Genomic DNA, 19,561 nt, shown 5'->3' with positions numbered 1-19,561 from the left:
GATATATATGGGAGCTATATCTAAATCTGAACCGATTTCTTCCAAAATCAATAGGGTTCTATTCTGACCCAAAATAGGACCATGTGCAAAATTTGTAGGCGATTGGACCTAAATTGCGACCTAGACTTTGATCACAAAAATGTGTTCACAGACGGACGGACGGACGGACGGACGGACAGACGGACATGGTTATATCGACTCAGGGACCCACCCTGAGCATTATTGCCAAAGACACCATGTGTCTATCTCGTCTCCTTCTGGGTGTTACAAACATATGCACTAACTTATAATACCCTGTTCCACAGTGTGGCGCAGGGTATAAATATGGGAAACATTTAAATCTGAAGCAATTTTAAGGAAACTTCGCAAAAGTTTATTTATGATTTATCGCTCGATATATATGTATTAGAAGTTTAGGAAAGTTAGAGTCATTTTTACAACTTTTCGACTAAGCAGTGGCGATTTTACAATTAAAATGTTGGTATTTTGACCATTTTTGTCGAAATCAGAAAAACATATATATGGGAGCTATATCTAAATCTGAACCGATTTCAACCAAATTTGGCACACATCACTATATTACTAATTGTACTCCTAGTGCAAAATTTCAACCAAATTGGGCCAAAACTCTGGCTTTTAGAACCATATTAGTCCATATCGGGCGAAAGATATATATGGGAGCTATATCTAAATCGGGGGAGCCACCGTGGTGCAATGGTTAGCATGCCCGCCTTGCATACACAAGGTCGTGGGTTCGATTCCTGCTACGACCGAACACCAAAAAGTTTTTCGGCGGTGGATTATCCCACCTCAGTAATGCTGGTGACATTTCTGAGGGTTTCAAAGCTTCTCTAAGTGGTTTCACTGGAATGTGGAACGCCGTTCGGACTCGGCTATAAAAAGGAGGTCCCTTGTCATTGAGCTTAACATGGAATCGGGCAGCACTCAGTGATAAGAGAGAAGTTCACCACTGTGGTATCACAATGGACTGAATAGTCTAAGTGAGCCTGATACATCGGGCTGCCACATAACCTAACCTAACCTAACCTATCTAAATCTGAACCGATTTCAATCAAATTTTGCACACTTGACTTTACTACTAATTGTACTCCTTGTGCAAAATTTCAAGCTAATCGGGATAAAACTCTGGCTTCTGGGTCCACATAAGTGCATATCCGGAGAAAGATATATATGGGAGCTATATCTAAATCTGAACCGATTTCTTCCAAAATAAATAGGGTTCTATTCTGACCCAAGCTAGGAACATATGCCAAATTTGAAGGCGATTGGACTTAAATTGCGACCTAGACTTTGATCACAACAATGTGTTCACAGACAGACGGACATGGTTATATCTACTCAGGGACCCACCCTGAGCATTATTGCCAAAGAGACCATGTGTCTATCTCGTCTCCTTCTGGGTGTTACAAACATATGCACTAACTTATAATGCCCTGATACACAGTGTGACACAGGGTATAAATATTGGAAACATTTAAATCTGAAGCAATTGTAAGGAAACTTCGCAAAAGTTTATTTATGATTTATGGCTCGATATATATGTATTAGAAGTTTAGGAAAATTAGAGCCATTTTTACAACTTTTCGACTAAGCAGTGGCGATTTAACAAGGAAAATGTTGGTACCCTTCACCACAGTAGTGGTAAAAATCGTTCAAATATAGGACATGTTTTTCAAAACTTCATTTTAAAGACGCTTTTTACTTGAAACATAGCATTATTACTACTGGAAGTCGAGTCTTAATTTTGAAAATAAAGTTGTCGTTAACTAGTTTTTAAAGGACTTTGATAAAATATGAAGAAACAAGTAAGGAAAGTCCCTGCCTGCCTGCGCCACTTTGTAGATCTAAATTTTCGATACCAAATCACATCCGTCAAATGTGTTGGGGGCTATATAAAGGTTTGTCCCAAATACGTATATTTAAATATCACTCGATCTGGACAGAATTTGATAGACTTCTACAAAATCTATAGACTCAAAATTTAAGTCGGCTAATGTTAGTAAAAAACAAGTAAGGAAAGTCTAACGTCGGGCAGGGCCGACTATATTATACCCTGCGCCACTTTGTAGATCTAAATTTTCGATACCATATCACATCCGTCAAATGTGTTGGGGCTATATATAAAGGTTTGTCCCAAATACATACATTTAAATATCACTCGATCTGGACAGAATTTGATAGACTTCTCTAAAAATCTATAGACTCAAAATTTAAGATGGCTAATGCACTAGGGTGGAACACAATTTTAGTAAAAATATATGGGAAACATTAAAATCTGAAGCAATTTTAAGGAAACTTCGCAAAAGTTTATTTATGATTTATCGCTCGATATATATGTATTAGAAGTTTAGGAAAATTAGAGTCATTTTTATGACTTTTAGAATAAGCAGTGGCGATTTTACAAGGAAAATGTTGGTCGAAATCAGAAAAACATATATATGGGAGCTAAATCTAAATCTGAACCGATTTCAATCAAATTTGGCACGCATAGCTACAATGCTAATTCTACTCCCTGTGCAAAATTTCAACTAAATCGGAGTTAAAAATTGGCCTCTGTGGTCATATGAGTGTAAATCGGGCGAAAGCTATATATGGGAGATATATCTAAATCTGAACCGATATCAATCAAATTTGGCACGCATAGCTACAATGCTAATTCTACTCCCTGTGCAAAATTTCAACTAAATCGGAGCCAAAAATTTGCCTCTGTGGTCATATAAGTGTAAATCGGGCGAAAGCTGTATATGGGAGCTATATCTAAATCTGAACCGATTTCAATCAAATTTGGCACGCATAGCTACAATGCTAATTCTACTCCCTGTGCAAAATTTCAACTAAATCGGAGCAAAAAATTGGCCTCTGTGGTCAAATGAGTGTAAATCGGGCGAAAGCTATATATGGGAGCTATATCCAAATCTGAACCGATTTGGCTGATATTTTGCAAGTTTTTCGAGACTTATAAAATATTCGGATGTACGGAATTTGAGGAAGATCGATTGATATACACGCCAATTATGACCAGATCAGTGAAAAATATATATGACAGCTATATCTAAATCTGAACCGATTTTTCATCAATAGTGATCGTCTTTGAGCCAAAACAGGACCCTATACCAAATTTTAGGACAATCGGACTAAAACTGCGAGCTGTACTTTGCACACAAAAATACATCAACAGACAGACAGACAGACAGACGGACAGACAGACAGACAGACAGACAGACAGACAGACGGACATCGCTAAATCGACTCAGAATTTAATTCTAAGACGATCGGTATACTAAACGATGGGTCTCAGACTTTTCCTTCTTGGCGTTACATACAAATGCACAAACTTATTATACCCTGTACCACAGTAGTGGTGAAGGGTATAAATATGGGAAACATTTAAATCTGAAGCAATTTTAAAGAAACTTCGCAAAAGTTTATTTATGATTTATAAGTCCATATAAGTGCATATCGGGCGAAAGATATATATGGGAGCTATATCTAACTCAGAATCGATTTCAACCAAATTTGGCACGCATAGCTACAATGCTAAATCTACTCGCTGTGCAAAATTTCAACCAAATTGGGCCAAAACTCTGGCTTTTAGAACCATATTAGTCCATATCGGGCGAAAGATATATATGGGATCTATATCTAAATCTGAACCGATTTCAATCAAATTTTGCACACTTGACTATACTAATAATTGAACTCCTTGTGCAAAATTTCAACCAAATTCGGCAACAAAATCTGGCTTCTGGGGCCATATAAGTGCATATCGGGCGAAAGATATATATGGGAGCTATATCTAAATCTGAACCGATTTCATTCAAATTTTGCACACTTGACTATACGACTAAGTGTTATGTTTGTTCAAAATTTCAAGCAAATCGGTATAAAACTATGGCTGCTGGGTCCATATTAGTGCATATCGGGCGAAAGATATATATGGGAGCTATATCTAAATCTGAACCGATTTCTTCCAAAATCAATAGGGTCCTATTCTGACCCAAAACAGGAACATGTGCAAAATTTGAAGGCGATTGGACTTAAATTGCGACCTAGACTTTGATCACAAAAATGTGTTCACAGACAGACGGACGGACAGACGGACATGGTTATATCGACTCAGGGACCCACCCTGAGCATTATTGCCAAAGACACCATGTGTCTATCTCGTCTCCTTCTGGGTGTTACAAACATATGCACTAACTTATAATACCCTGTTCCACAGTGTGGCGCAGGGTATAAATATGGGAAACATTTAAATCTGAAGCAATTTTAAGGAAACTTCGCAAAAGCTTATTTATGATTTATCGCTCGATATATATGTATTAGAAGTTTAGGAAAGTTAGAGTCATTTTTACAACTTTTCGACTAAGCAGTGGCGATTTTACAATTAAAATGTTGGTACCCTTCACCACAGTAGTGGTAAAAATCGTTCAAATATAGGACATGTTTTTCAAAACTTCATTTTAAAGACGCTTTTTACTTGAAACATAGCATTATTACTACTGGAAGTCGAGTCTTAATTTTGAAAATAAAGTTGTCGTTAACTAGTTTTTAAAGGACTTTGATAAAATATGAAGAAACAAGTAAGGAAAGTCCCTGCCTGCCTGCGCCACTTTGTAGATCTAAATTTTCGATACCAAATCACATCCGTCAAATGTGTTGGGGGCTATATAAAGGTTTGTCCCAAATACGTATATTTAAATATCACTCGATCTGGACAGAATTTGATAGACTTCTACAAAATCTATAGACTCAAAATTTAAGTCGGCTAATGTTAGTAAAAAACAAGTAAGGAAAGTCTAACGTCGGGCAGGGCCGACTATATTATACCCTGCGCCACTTTGTAGATCTAAATTTTCGATACCATATCACATCCGTCAAATGTGTTGGGGCTATATATAAAGGTTTGTCCCAAATACATACATTTAAATATCACTCGATCTGGACAGAATTTGATAGACTTCTCTAAAAATCTATAGACTCAAAATTTAAGATGGCTAATGCACTAGGGTGGAACACAATTTTAGTAAAAATATATGGGAAACATTAAAATCTGAAGCAATTTTAAGGAAACTTCGCAAAAGTTTATTTATGATTTATCGCTCGATATATATGTATTAGAAGTTTAGGAAAATTAGAGTCATTTTTATGACTTTTAGAATAAGCAGTGGCGATTTTACAAGGAAAATGTTGGTCGAAATCAGAAAAACATATATATGGGAGCTAAATCTAAATCTGAACCGATTTCAATCAAATTTGGCACGCATAGCTACAATGCTAATTCTACTCCCTGTGCAAAATTTCAACTAAATCGGAGTTAAAAATTGGCCTCTGTGGTCATATGAGTGTAAATCGGGCGAAAGCTATATATGGGAGATATATCTAAATCTGAACCGATATCAATCAAATTTGGCACGCATAGCTATAATGCTAATTCTACTCCCTGTGCAAAATTTCAACTAAATCGGAGCCAAAAATTGGCCTCTGTGGTCATATAAGTGTAAATCGGGCGAAAGCTGTATATGGGAGCTATATCTAAATCTGAACCGATTTCAATCAAATTTGGCACGCATAGCTACAATGCTAATTCTACTCCCTGTGCAAAATTTCAACTAAATCGGAGCAAAAAATTGGCCTCTGTGGTCAAATGAGTGTAAATCGGGCGAAAGCTATATATGGGAGCTATATCCAAATCTGAACCGATTTGGCTGATATTTTGCAAGTTTTTCGAGACTTATAAAATATTCGGATGTACGGAATTTGAGGAAGATCGATTGATATACACGCCAATTATGACCAGATCAGTGAAAAATATATATGACAGCTATATCTAAATCTGAACCGATTTTTCATCAATAGGGATCGTCTTTGAGCCAAAACAGGACCCTATACCAAATTTTAGGACAATCGGACTAAAACTGCAAGCTGTACTTTGCACACAAAAATACATCAACAGACAGACAGACAGACAGACGGACAGACAGACAGACAGACAGACAGACAGACAGACAGACAGACGGACATCGCTAAATCGACTCAGAATTTAATTCTAAGACGATCGGTATACTAAACGATGGGTCTCAGACTTTTCCTTCTTGGCGTTACATACAAATGCACAAACTTATTATACCCTGTACCACAGTAGTGGTGAAGGGTATAAATATGGGAAACATTTAAATCTGAAGCAATTTTAAAGAAACTTCGCAAAAGTTTATTTATGATTTATAAGTCCATATAAGTGCATATCGGGCGAAAGATATATATGGGAGCTATATCTAACTCAGAATCGATTTCAACCAAATTTGGCACGCATAGCTACAATGCTAAATCTACTCGCTGTGCAAAATTTCAACCAAATTGGGCCAAAACTCTGGCTTTTAGAACCATATTAGTCCATATCGGGCGAAAGATATATATGGGATCTATATCTAAATCTGAACCGATTTCAATCAAATTTTGCACACTTGACTATACTAATAATTGAACTCCTTGTGCAAAATTTCAACCAAATTCGGCAACAAAATCTGGCTTCTGGGGCCATATAAGTGCATATCGGGCGAAAGATATATATGGGAGCTATATCTAAATCTGAACCGATTTCATTCAAATTTTGCACACTTGACTATACGACTAAGTGTTATGTTTGTACAAAATTTCAAGCAAATCGGTATAAAACTATGGCTGCTGGGTCCATATTAGTGCATATCGGGCGAAAGATATATATGGGAGCTATATCTAAATCTGAACCGATTTCTTCCAAAATCAATAGGGTCCTATTCTGACCCAAAACAGGAACATGTGCAAAATTTGAAGGCGATTGGACTTAAATTGCGACCTAGACTTTGATCACAAAAATGTGTTCACAGACAGACGGACGGACAGACGGACATGGTTATATCGACTCAGGGACCCACCCTGAGCATTATTGCCAAAGACACCATGTGTCTATCTCGTCTCCTTCTGGGTGTTACAAACATATGCACTAACTTATAATACCCTGTTCCACAGTGTGGCGCAGGGTATAAATATGGGAAACATTTAAATCTGAAGCAATTTTAAGGAAACTTCGCAAAAGCTTATTTATGATTTATCGCTCGATATATATGTATTAGAAGTTTAGGAAAGTTAGAGTCATTTTTACAACTTTTCGACTAAGCAGTGGCGATTTTACAATTAAAATGTTGGTATTTTGACCATTTTTGTCGAAATCAGAAAAACATATATATGGGAGCTATATCTAAATCTGAACCGATTTCAACCAAATTTGGCACACATCACTATATTACTAATTGTACTCCTAGTGCAAAATTTCAACCAAATTGGGCCAAAACTCTGGCTTCTGGGGCCATATAAGTCCATATCGGGCGAAAAATATATATGGAAGCTATATCTAAATCTGAACCGATTTCAATCAAATTTGGCACACATGACTATACTACCAATTGTACTCCTTGTGCAAAATTTCAAACTAATCGGGATACAACTCTGGCTTCTGGGTCCATATAAGTGCATATCGGGCGAAAGATATATATGGGAGCTATATCTAAATCTGAATCGATTTCAACCAAATTTAGCACGCATAGCTACAATGCTAAATCTACTCCCTGTGCAAAATTTCAACCAAATTTTGCCAAAACTCTGGCCTTTAGAACCATATTAGTCCATATCGGGCGAAAGATATATATGGGAGCTATATCTAAATCTGAACCGATTTCAATCAAATTTTGCACACTTGACTATACTAATTGTACTGCTAGTGCAAAATTTCAACCAAATTCGGCCAAAAATCTGGCTTCTGGAGCCATATAAGTCCGTATCGGGCGAAAGATATATATGGGAGCTATATCTAAATCTGAACCGAAAGATATATATGGGAGCTATATCTAAATCGATTTCAATCAAATTTTGCACACATGACTATACTACCAATTGTACTCCTTTTGCAAAATTTCAAACTAATCGGGATAAAACTCTGGCTTCTGGGTCCACATAAGTGCATATCCGGAGAAAGATATATATGGGAGCTATATCTAAATCTGAACCGATTTCTTCCAAAATCAATAGGGTTCTATTCTGACCCAAGCTAGGAACATGTGCCAAATTTGAAGGCGATTGGACTTAAATTGCGACCTAGACTTTGATCACAAAAATGTGTTCACAGACAAACGGACGGACAGACGGATATGGTTATATCGACTCAGGGACCCACCCTGAGCATTATTGCCAAAGAGACATGTGTCTATCTCGTCTCCTTCTGGGTGTTACAAACATATACACTAACTTATAATACCCTGTTACACAGTGTGGCGCAGGGTATAAATATTGGAAACATTTAAATCTGAAGCAATTGTAAGGAAACTTCGCAAAAGTTTATTTATGATTTATTGCTCTATATATATGTATTAGAAGTTTAGGAAAATTAGAGCCATTTTTAAAACTTTTCGACTAAGCAGTGGCGATTTAACAAGGAAAATGTTGGTATTTTGACCATTTTTGTCGAAATCAGAAAAACATATATATGGAAGCTATATCTAAATCTGAACCGATTTCAATCAAATTTGGCACACATGACTATATTACTAATTGTACTCCTAGTGCAAAATTTCAACCAAATGGGGCCAAAACTCTGGCTTCTGGGGCCAGATAAGTCCATATCGGGCGAAAAATATATATGGAAGATATATCTAAATCTGAACCGATTTCAATCAAATTTGGCACACTTGACTATACTACCAATTGTACTCCTTGTGCAAAATTTCAAGCTAATCGGGATAAAACTCTGGCTTCTGGGTCCATATAAGTGCATATCGGGCGAAAGATGTATATGGGAGCTATATCTAAATCTGAACCGATTTCAACCAAATTTGGCACGCATAGCTACAATGCTAATTCTACTCCCTGTGCAAAATTTCACCTAAATCGGAGAAAAAATTGGCCTCTGTGGTCATATGAGTGTAAATCGGGCGAAAGCTATATATGGGAGCTATATCTAAGTCTGAACCGATTTCAACCAAATTTGGCACGCATAGCTACAATGCTAATTCTACTCCCTGTGCAAAATTTCACCTAAATCGGAGCAAAAAATTGGCCACTGTGGTCATATGAGTGTAAATCGGGCGAACGATATATATGGGAGCTATATCTAAATCTGAACCGATTTCTTCCAAAGTCAATAGGGTTCTATTCTGACCCAAATTAGGAACATGTGCCAAATTTGAAGGCGATTGGAATTAAATTGCGACCTAGACTTTGATCACAAAAATGTGTTCACAGACAGACGGACGGACAGACGGACATGGTTATATCGACACAGGGACCCACCCTGAGCATTATTGCCAAAGACACCATGTGTCTATCTCGTCTCCTTCTGGGTGTTACAAACATATGCACTAACTTATAATACCCTGTTCCACAGTGTGTATAAAAAAGCTGAAAAAGCGAAAAATTAAAATTTGCTTCCTAGAAGCAAATACACAAAACCCAAATTTAAAAGAGAATTTTGTCTTAAAAGTATCCTTACTTGTATTCTCCGCTTCTTTGGCTCGGAATCAATACCAAAATTTTTAAAGTAAAGACAAAATCTTTGGAACCGGGCATGCTTTTTTTTTCAGTGAACAAAGAAACATTCCGTTCCGACACGTAATATAATTATCACTCACTACAATATGACCACCCAGCATTCTCCAATAGCGCGGACGAAATCAACATCAGTCGATGTTGAATATGTATGCAGATTATTCATGCCGTATGTATGTATATCCCATAAGTAACTCAGGTTCAAAGTACCGTAATTCAATAAAGAAAAAAATACAACCTAAACTATTTACCACACTTGGCATTCGAACTGCAGGAAAAAAACATTGCATACTTCCAGAGGCAAGCTTATTCCTGTAAAAATTTGTTTCTTCTTCAATCAATTTTATATAAGGTTCCATATCTTCCAACTTCGGATCGCCCTCACATTTGTCACCAAATTTCTGTAAAGACAACATAAAGTTTACTTGTAAATTTGGGAATAACAGATTTTTCGCCTCCAGAAATGTGATATTGGTTTCAAATTGTAATTAAACGTTGTTACTTTACTTAATTTTTTTTTTACATTTTGTACCTTTGTTTTCCCACAAGCTACATGTACACCCTGATAAGGACACAAATCTGGATTGCAATAATTGATATTGCCTTTGCACAAAATACTAAATATGGAAAGGAATGCTATAACTAGCATGTTGTAATAATCTAAACTGAACATTATGTTAAAAATGCGAATTAGTGTTAAGTTTCCTTATTTAAACGTTTAGTTACATTTGGTATATTATAATTTTTATTATTAACTCACGAATATTATTTTGAAAATCCAGTTAATATTATCTAAGTGAAAGGCGAAGTCATTAAATTTTGCACAAACAAATTTTTACATTCTTGTTTTGCGAAGTGGGCTATACACGAATAAAAAGTATACATACACTCAAAAAAAAAAAAAAAAAAACAAAAACATTCGACCTGGCCGTAAGTTCGGCCAGGTCGAATCATATGTACCCTCCACCATGGATTGCATAGAAACTTTTACTAAAGACTGTCATCCACAATTAGGGATTTCTTTTCCCGGACTTTTTGCATACCCGGGAAAGCGGGAATTTTTTTCAGTTTTCCCGGTAAAAGGGAAACCTGCTTTGATGTGGAATACATTTAGACATTTGAATAAATTAGAAATCGCCTAAAGCTACGGCTATAAGACGCTAACTGGACAACTAACAATATATATTATGTTGTTCTCTTACATCAGCCATAAATCATACTAACATACAATACGAAATATTTTGTAATACAAAACATTTTGACAATGGTTAAGGCAATCTCTTTCGGTATAGTTTTCGGAAGAACACTATTAAAATAATGGGATTTTTTGTAACACTAAAAAACTGTTTGGAAATGAAAGAAACTTTTTTCGATTTCAACATCGTTAAACGGGGCCACTAAATGCACATGTTCAGTCAATATTCCCAAAAGCGAAACACTACCATGTAATACGACATTCACATTACACTTCCGAAATCCACTTTAACTAGATTTCAATTGTCGTATGCCCTATAAACAAAGGCTTTAAAACCCAAGTTTAATAGATTTCAAGCCTAATGTGTATAAGATATACATTTGAAACTAAAGTAACTATCTTAAAAAAGGTTGGAATTTTTTTATTTCATAAAAAACATCCTTGCAATAATTATGAAATTTTTAAATTATGCAATTGCCAACGTGGGTTTACTCAGTCTACCAGTCTATCGGAATGTCGGGTTACAGAAATATGACAATCATAAATTAGAAAGTGCAAACTTCTTTTTAACAATTGAGAGCCCGTTGGAATCTGGATTAGAACCCACGACTATGTATGTACTACGACTTGGTACCATAGTTATTCACATTACATTTTTCCCGGGAATTCCCGCACTTCATTCCCGGGAAAGCAAAAAAATAGCAATTACCCGAAAAAAAACCCTATCCACAATCGAATTACTTGGGTTGCGGTAACACTTGCCGATGGCAAGGCAGGGCTGTGGAGTCGAGTCAATTTTGTTCGAATCCGGCTCCGACTCCGGAGTCGACTCCAGGTGGTGTACTTCATTTTAACAGTATTCCAATTGTAAATTTAAGGTGTAGTGTTCCATAAATAAGTACTCTATTTTGTCATATGTGTTTATATGTCCAAAAGAACTCTAATTTCCTCAGCATTTTAGGGATGTAAAGAACTCTACATTTTAATTTCAGGCCAATAAATTAAAATACGACACAAGACTATATAGAGACCACATCAAAATATGGGTATAACAACAATCTCCAGAATATATATTTATAAAAACACAAAATTCCAGAAGTTTAAGAAGTAAAATCCTGGTATTGGTCTATATACGCATTTTATAAAAAAATAAATCTATATAAAATAGAAACACAAACAAAAAGATACACAAAAATGTAGCCCGACATCAGATAGAAAGTTTAGATGTTAAAAAATGTAATGTGTCGGATATATGAAACAGATTTAAAGTGCCAAAAATTTGAATGGACGGAATTTTAACTAACCACTACCATACAACAGATAACAGAAATAGCTGTACAGTTACGAGTATTGTTTCTATAGAAGTAAAATGGTAAATCATCATAAATGGTCTATCAGTTATGGACATTAGAGGCCATTAATTTAATGGAAAGAATTTCAAATGGCTTTCAAGACCGGCTCAGATTGCACGCTGGCAGAGGTTTAATTTAAAATTACAGCTTGCAAGGACATCGGGTGTATAAGGAGATTTCTCAAGTAATTATGTAGGGCTATCTCAAAATCTGGGAAATTTCCGCATTTATTTATGGATCTCAAATAACTCTACATTCGAAATTTCTGACAAATTTTCTTAAAACAAATCGGAAGTTGGTTTTATATGTAGGTGCTATATCACAAAATTGTCCGGTATAACCCATCTACGAACTCGACATGTCTGCAAAAACTTCAGAACTTTAGGTTCTACTGATATGTTGCCTTAAAATTTTCCCTTTATCATGAGTATATACAGGGTCAAAAATATATATTTTTATACCCACCAGCATAGAATGGTGACGGGGTTATAATAAGTTTGTAATTCCGTTTGTAACACATCGAAATATTGATTTCCGACTACACACAAAAAAATATGAATTAATTTGATTGTCAATACAATTAAAATTATGTTTAAATTTGAGCTAACAATGTAATTTGTAAATACAATTATGATTTTAGTCACTTTAGCAACCAATTTTGTTATTTCAACAAACATTTTGTTATACCAACAAAAATTTTGTTGAACTTAAAGATTTTCTGTAACAACAATTTATTGTTAGCTCAAAAATTATGATATTATTTACTGTATATATATATATATATATATATATATATATATATATATATATATATATATATATATATATATATATATATATATATATATATATATATATATATATATATATATATATATATATATATATATATATATATATATATATATATATATATATATATATATATATATATATATATATATATATATATATATATATATATATATATATATATATATATATATATATATATATATATATATATATATATATATATATATATATATATATATATATATATATATATATATATATATATATATATATATATATATATATACGTCTCAGAAAATCGACTCGGAATTTAATTCTAAGCCGATCAGTATACTAAAAGATGGGTCTATGACCACTATTTCTTGGCGTTACATACAAATGCATAAACTTATTATGCCCTGTACCACAGTAGTGGTGAAGTGTATAAATATGGGATACATTTAAATCTGAAGTAATTTTAAGGAAACTTCGCAAAAGTTTATTTATGATTTATCGCTCGATATATAGCTGCAATGCTAATTCTACTCCCTGTGCCAAATTTCAAATAAATCGGAGCAAAAAATTAGCCTCTGTGGTCATATGAGTGTAAATCGGCCGAAAGTTATAAATGGGAGCTATATCTAAATCTGAACCGATTTCAACCAAATTTGGCACGCATAGCTACAATGCTAATTCTACTCCCTGTGCAAAATTTCAATTAAATCGGAGTAAAAGATTGGCCACTGTGGTCATACGAGTGTAAATCTAAATCTAAACCGATTTCAATAAAATTTGGCACACTTGACTACACTACTAATTGTACTCCTAGTGCAAAATTTCAACCAAATTGGCTTCTGGGACCGTATTAGTCCATATCGGGCGAGAGATATATATGGGAGCGTTACATACAAATGCATAAACTTATTATGTCCTGTACCACAGTAGTGGTGAAGTGTATAAATATGGGATACATTTAAATCTGAAGTAATTTTAAGGAAACTTCGCAAAAGTTTATTTATGACCAAAATTCGTAGCAGCGGACCATGTTTCCAATTTAAATTACAGTCGACTCCGCTTTAGCGCAATGCGCTTTACTGAAAAACCTCGGATAACTGAAATCGATCGCATTCCCCAGTTGTTTTTTCTGTCCATTTCATTTAAATTACTCCGCTTTAGTGAAACTCCGCTTAACTGAAAAAATCGGATTACTGAAAAGTTTTTTGTGTTCAAATGAGTTTCGTCACATTAGTATGACTTCGCTTTACTGAAAATGCCACATTCTCGCTATTGAGAGAGAGTACATTTTCTTCTCCGTATTGAGAACGCTTTATTTCAAGTGAAGATGGCACTTTCAAAACAGTTTAAATCACTCTGTAAATAAAATCAACTGAAAGGTAAAATTGTAGATGGCACACACACGGAATCAAACACCTTGTTTTTATTATTTTATGTACATAGCATTGGTCATAAGTTCGGTTAATTGAAATTGAGTGGATTTTTTTCCAGTTATACGGAGTCCGCTTTACTGAAACTTTTTCGCATTACTGGAAGTTTTTTTCAGTTATCCGTAGTCCGCTTTAGCAAAAACTTCGGATAACTGAAATTAAATGGCTGCATTTTTAACGTTTCAGTAAAGCGGAGTCGACTGTAATATCATTGAAAAGTTAAAATTTTGGAAATTTTGGTTAAGCTACTCTTGTAGTTTAGTCAATGTATGGTTTTAAGCTGAAATAAAAAACAATAACAATGCTTAAAGAACAAAACCAACAATAACAAAACAAAACAAATGAAAAAGAAGAGGAGGCACGCTCAAAATAAACCCAGCCATGTGAATTCAAATCGATGATTTGACAGTGGCATAGGAAAAGAGATATGTTTGTTTCGAATTTATTTCGGCATAAGCCGGCTATCAAAGTAAAACCTTTTTTCGGAGGGTTCAAGTGTGGTTTTTGTTGGGTTTAATAAACTGCCTGAATTTATTCTGATAATTGGTTGATAGTTTTGCTGCAAGTAGAGGATGCTGATGAGGAATGTGGTAATTCCGAAACGTGCGTCCATCCAACCATCTTGCAGTCTATAGGGCTTTGCCCAAATAAATTTGACAAACATTCTTTTCCTCTGTTGGTTAAGCTACTCTCGTAGTTTAGTCAATGTATGGTTTTAAGCTGAAATAAAAAACAATAACAATGCTTAAAGAACAAAACCAACAATAACAAAACAAAACAAATGAAAAAGAAGAGGAGGCACGCTCAAAATAAACCCAGCCATGTGAATTCAAATCGATGATTTGACAGTGGCATAGGAAAAGAGATATGTTTGTTTCGAATTTATTTCGGCATAAGCCGGCTATCAATGTAAAACCTTTTTTCGGAGGGTTCAAGTGTGGTTTTTGTTGGGTTTAATAAACTGCCTGAATTTATTCTGATAATTGGTTGATAGTTTTGCTGCAAGTAGAGGATGCTGATGAGGAATGTGGTAATTCCGAAACGTGCGTCCATCCAACCATCTTGCAGTCTATAGGGCTTTGCCCAAATAAATTTGACAAACATTCTTTTCCTCTGTTGGTTAAGCTACTCTTGTAGTTTAGTCAATGTATGGTTTTAAGCTGAAATAAAAAACAATAACAATTTTGGAAAAATTTTACGTCGATAGGAAATTTTTATTTCTATTCAAAATTTTTATTTCTATAAAAAATTTTATTTCTATAGAAAATTTTGTGAAAATTTTATTTCTTTATAAAAATTTTATTTCTGTAGAAAGCTTTGTTAAAATTTTAGTTCATTAGAACATATTGTCCAAATTTTATTTCTATAGAAAATGTTGTCAAATTTTTATTTCTATAAAAAGTTATCGCAAAATTTTATTTCTATAGAAAATGTTGTTAAAATTCTATTTCTACAGAAAATTTTGCCAAAATTTTATATCAATATAAAATTTTGAAAAAATTATCGATTTGATGAAAATGGACCAAGATCAACCAAATTCCATTTGGTCCGCCCATCGGACCAAATTTAAAAATTAATATTTTTTTGGACCAATTTTGGTCCGATCGGGGCAAAATGGCAACCCTGCATATATCATACATAAGTATACTAAGATGAAAATGAGTACCCACCTTCCTATGGTGAAAGGCACAATTAGCGTAACATTCGCCACTCTTGTGGTATAGTATTTTGAATGATGTAACTCACCACCCATGGTGGTAAAATGAAGCATCCTATAAGTATACTTCAAAACTATAAGTGTTTTGTAACTTACACCATTGGTATGGTATTGTTGAATGATACCCATTTCAATTTGCCAAAACTCACCACATGTACTAATAAAATGAACCATTCTAGAAGTATGCTTCAATAATGCAAAATGTTGATTTGTAAAGTAGTCGTGATGGTGCGGTGGTTAGTATGCTCGCTTTCAATTTGGAAGGTGCGGGGTTCTACCCCGGAATCCGACATATTGTGCAATATTGACAATTTTTGTTATATTTGTGTTTCGGAAAGCGTTAAGTTTTTTTTTAATGACTGACAATTTTAGCTTTGAAATTTAATTACAAAATTGTCCTATTCGAGTCGGACTTCAGCATTTCTCATTTGCCTCGACTCCGGGTAATGTAAATACGTTTGATCTTAATAACACTCCAATAGTAATTTTATGGTGGACAGTTCCCAAAATGGAGAAGAGGACACAAATTTTCAAATTTGCAACGAATTAAACACTACAAATCTCAGCATTGTAGGGGTCTAAAAGAACTTTTTATTGCAAATTTCAGGCCAATAAATTAACCAGGTATACCAGGATGAAGTGAGCGTTAAGATACAAATGCATCGATTTGTATTTGTAGTGAACGAGCCCTAATTTTTATTTTTTGTTTAACTTTGCGTAAAAGTGCTTCGATATGGCCCATTTGCAATACCATCTGACCTACGTCAATACCAACTGCTTATGCCAAGTTTCAATTCGATAGCTTGTTTCGTTCGGAAGTTAGCGTGATTTCAACAGACGGACGGACGGACATGCTTATATGCGACTCAGAATTTCAACACGATCCAGAATATATACTTTATGGGATCTTAGAGCAATATTTCGATGTGTTACAAACGGAATGACAAAGTTAATATATCCCCCATCCTATGGTGAAGGTTTATGACTATTTCGTTTGATACTTCTCCACATATTAACCATCCCAATAGGGTACATAATGCAATTGGTTGGCCCAATTCCACATCTCTTATACGTTTAGTGGTACACTGATTACTATTGTTTAACCCAATCAATACAGATGGTTCAGCATTTAGGAAGCTTTTTATTGGTAAACCCTTCAAATGTGGAAATTGTTCACACAAACTCAAATAGTCTACGGTTTGAGACTAACCGAAGAACCTTCGTCAATAAAAGCATAGGTATCCACAAAATTACTTTGCTTTCCATGCACTCGTATTCGCGTAATTTTAAATAAAATTTTATTAAAAAACAAGTTAGGAAAGATAAAGTCGGGCAGGCCGACTACACACAAAAAAATAACTGCAAATAAATTTTAACAACTTTATTTGTATGTAAAATCTGCTGATGCTCAACAAATTTGTCTATTGAATATGAGACATTTGTTGTTGAAATATGTTTGTAGATGCTTGACAGAGGAAATAATAGAAATATTCTGAATTTTCAACAAATTGTTTTGTTGCGAAATTAGTTGACTGCTATCGATATGAAAACAAAAACAAAAATACAAGACTGGTTACGCGCACATCGTTGAAAACATGTACGAAAGCTAAAAGAAGTATGCGAAGAATACCGTTAGAACAAAATGAGTATGAGCACATGCACGTGTATGATAGCAAGCAAAGAGCTCATTCATCAGAGAATACAGAAAAGCATTTATAAATGCCTGTAAAAATTTATATTTTTTAAATTTGGTAGTTAAATGTGTTTGTTGTATGAGATAATTAATAAAACCGTATTAATATCGGGATTAGAGTTATTACAATTCTAATTAACTAGAATATATATCACTGGGCAAAAAGTTGTCAAAATGCTTGCTAGACCCTGGACTACTCAAATTTAAAATCGTCATACATTTACAAAACTGAGTATAGGATTTTCGACACAAAAATATTACATGTTCCCCGTCCAAAAATAGCAGTTTGTCATATTCATTCTCTGTGTGTACTTAACAAAATATCTCCAAAATTGTTCCGGCAATTTTGCAATTTTGGTGCAATAATTCTGTCAATTTCAATTTAATTTTTGTCAATACACCAATAAATTTGTTACAGGTCATTGATAGACTGCAACAAACCACATACAAATTTTTTCATTCAAATTCAAAAATATTTGTTGAGGATTAAAAGTAACGTTCAACAACAAATATTTTGAACTGTTGGATGCTCAACAAATTACTTACAAATTATGTTATTGAGAACACAAAGTATTTGTTGCCTTCTGATGGTAACGATTGCTAACAACTTTTTTGTAATAATGGTTATTAAAAGTACAAATTAGTTTGTTGCAGGAAAATTAACAAATTTTGTTATTGGTTTTCCAAAAAAAGTTATTGGTTCTCAAACTTATTTTTATCTGTGTATATTATACCCTGCACCACTTTGTAGATCTAAATTTTCGATACCATATCACATCCGTCAAATGTGTTGGGGGCTATATATAAAGGTTTGTCCCAAATACATAGATTTAAATATCACTCGATCTGAACACAATTCTATAGAATTCTACAAAATCTATAGACTCAAAATTTAAGTCGGCTAAAGCACTAGGGTGGAACACAATGTTAGTAAAAAACAAGTATATACGGCCGTAAGTTCGGCCAGGCCGAATCTTATGTACCCTCCACCATGGATTGCGTAGAAACTTCTACGAAAGACTGTCATCCACAATCGAAATACTTGGGTTGTGGACCACTATTGGCATGGTTGTTAAATATCATATACGATCAATACGTACCAAATTTCAAGCAGATCGGATGAATTTTGCTTCTCCAAAAGACACCGGAGGTCAAAGCTGTGGATCGGTTTATATGGGAGCCATATATAATTATGGGCTGATAGGAACCAATTCCTGCATGGTTGTTGGATACCATATACAGTCGACTCCGCTTTACTGAAACGTTAAAAATGCAGCCATTTAATTTCAGTTATCCGAAGTTTTTGCTAAAGCGGACTACGGATAACTGAAAAAAACTTCCAGTAATGCGAACTTCGGATAACTGAAAAAGTTTCAGTAAAGCGGACTCCGTATAACTGGAAAAAATCCACTCAATTTCAGTTAACCGAACTTATGACCAATGCTATGTACATAAAATAATAAAAACAAGGTGTTTGATTCCGTGTGTGTGCCATCTACAATTTTACCTTTCAGTTGATTTTATTTACAGAGTGATTTAAACTGTTTTGAAAGTGCCATCTTCACTTGAAATAAAGCGTTCTCAATACGGAGAAGAAAATGTACTCTCTCTCAATAGCGAGAATGTGGCATTTTCAGTAAAGCGAAGTCATACTAATGTGACGAAACTCATTTGAACACAAAAAACTTTTCAGTAATCCGATTTTTTCAGTTAAGCGGAGTTTCACTAAAGCGGAGTAATTTAAATGAAATGGACAGAAAAAACAACTGGGGAATGCGATCGATTTCA

The 19,561-nt window shown here is 34.5% G+C and overlaps 1 protein-coding gene and 1 long non-coding RNA gene across 3 annotated transcripts in view; one reads left to right on the top strand and one right to left on the bottom strand.

Moving 5' to 3' along the window:
- Nucleotides 1–10,275, bottom strand: part of LOC142225537 (venom allergen-1-like) — a 196,216-nt gene extending 185,941 nt beyond the window's left edge. For both annotated transcript variants that reach the window (XM_075295328.1, XM_075295329.1), the window contains exons 1-2: nt 10,130–10,275; nt 9,849–9,998 (exon numbers count right to left, since the gene is read on the bottom strand). In XM_075295328.1, coding sequence (XP_075151443.1) covers nt 9,849–9,998; nt 10,130–10,270 — 291 coding nt within the window. In that variant the 5' untranslated portion in view covers nt 10,271–10,275. The remainder of the gene's footprint in view (nt 1–9,848; nt 9,999–10,129) is intronic.
- Nucleotides 1–19,561, top strand: part of LOC142225539 (uncharacterized) — an 801,202-nt gene that overhangs the window by 108,588 nt on the left and 673,053 nt on the right. The gene's annotated exons all lie outside the window — the stretch shown is intronic.

Source organism: Haematobia irritans, chromosome 2 (assembly GCF_050003625.1).
Source record: "Haematobia irritans isolate KBUSLIRL chromosome 2, ASM5000362v1, whole genome shotgun sequence".
Taxonomy (NCBI): Eukaryota; Metazoa; Arthropoda; class Insecta; order Diptera; family Muscidae; genus Haematobia; species Haematobia irritans.
Note: the sequence above shows the minus strand (reverse complement) of the source record. Positions and strands in the feature narration are given on the sequence as shown.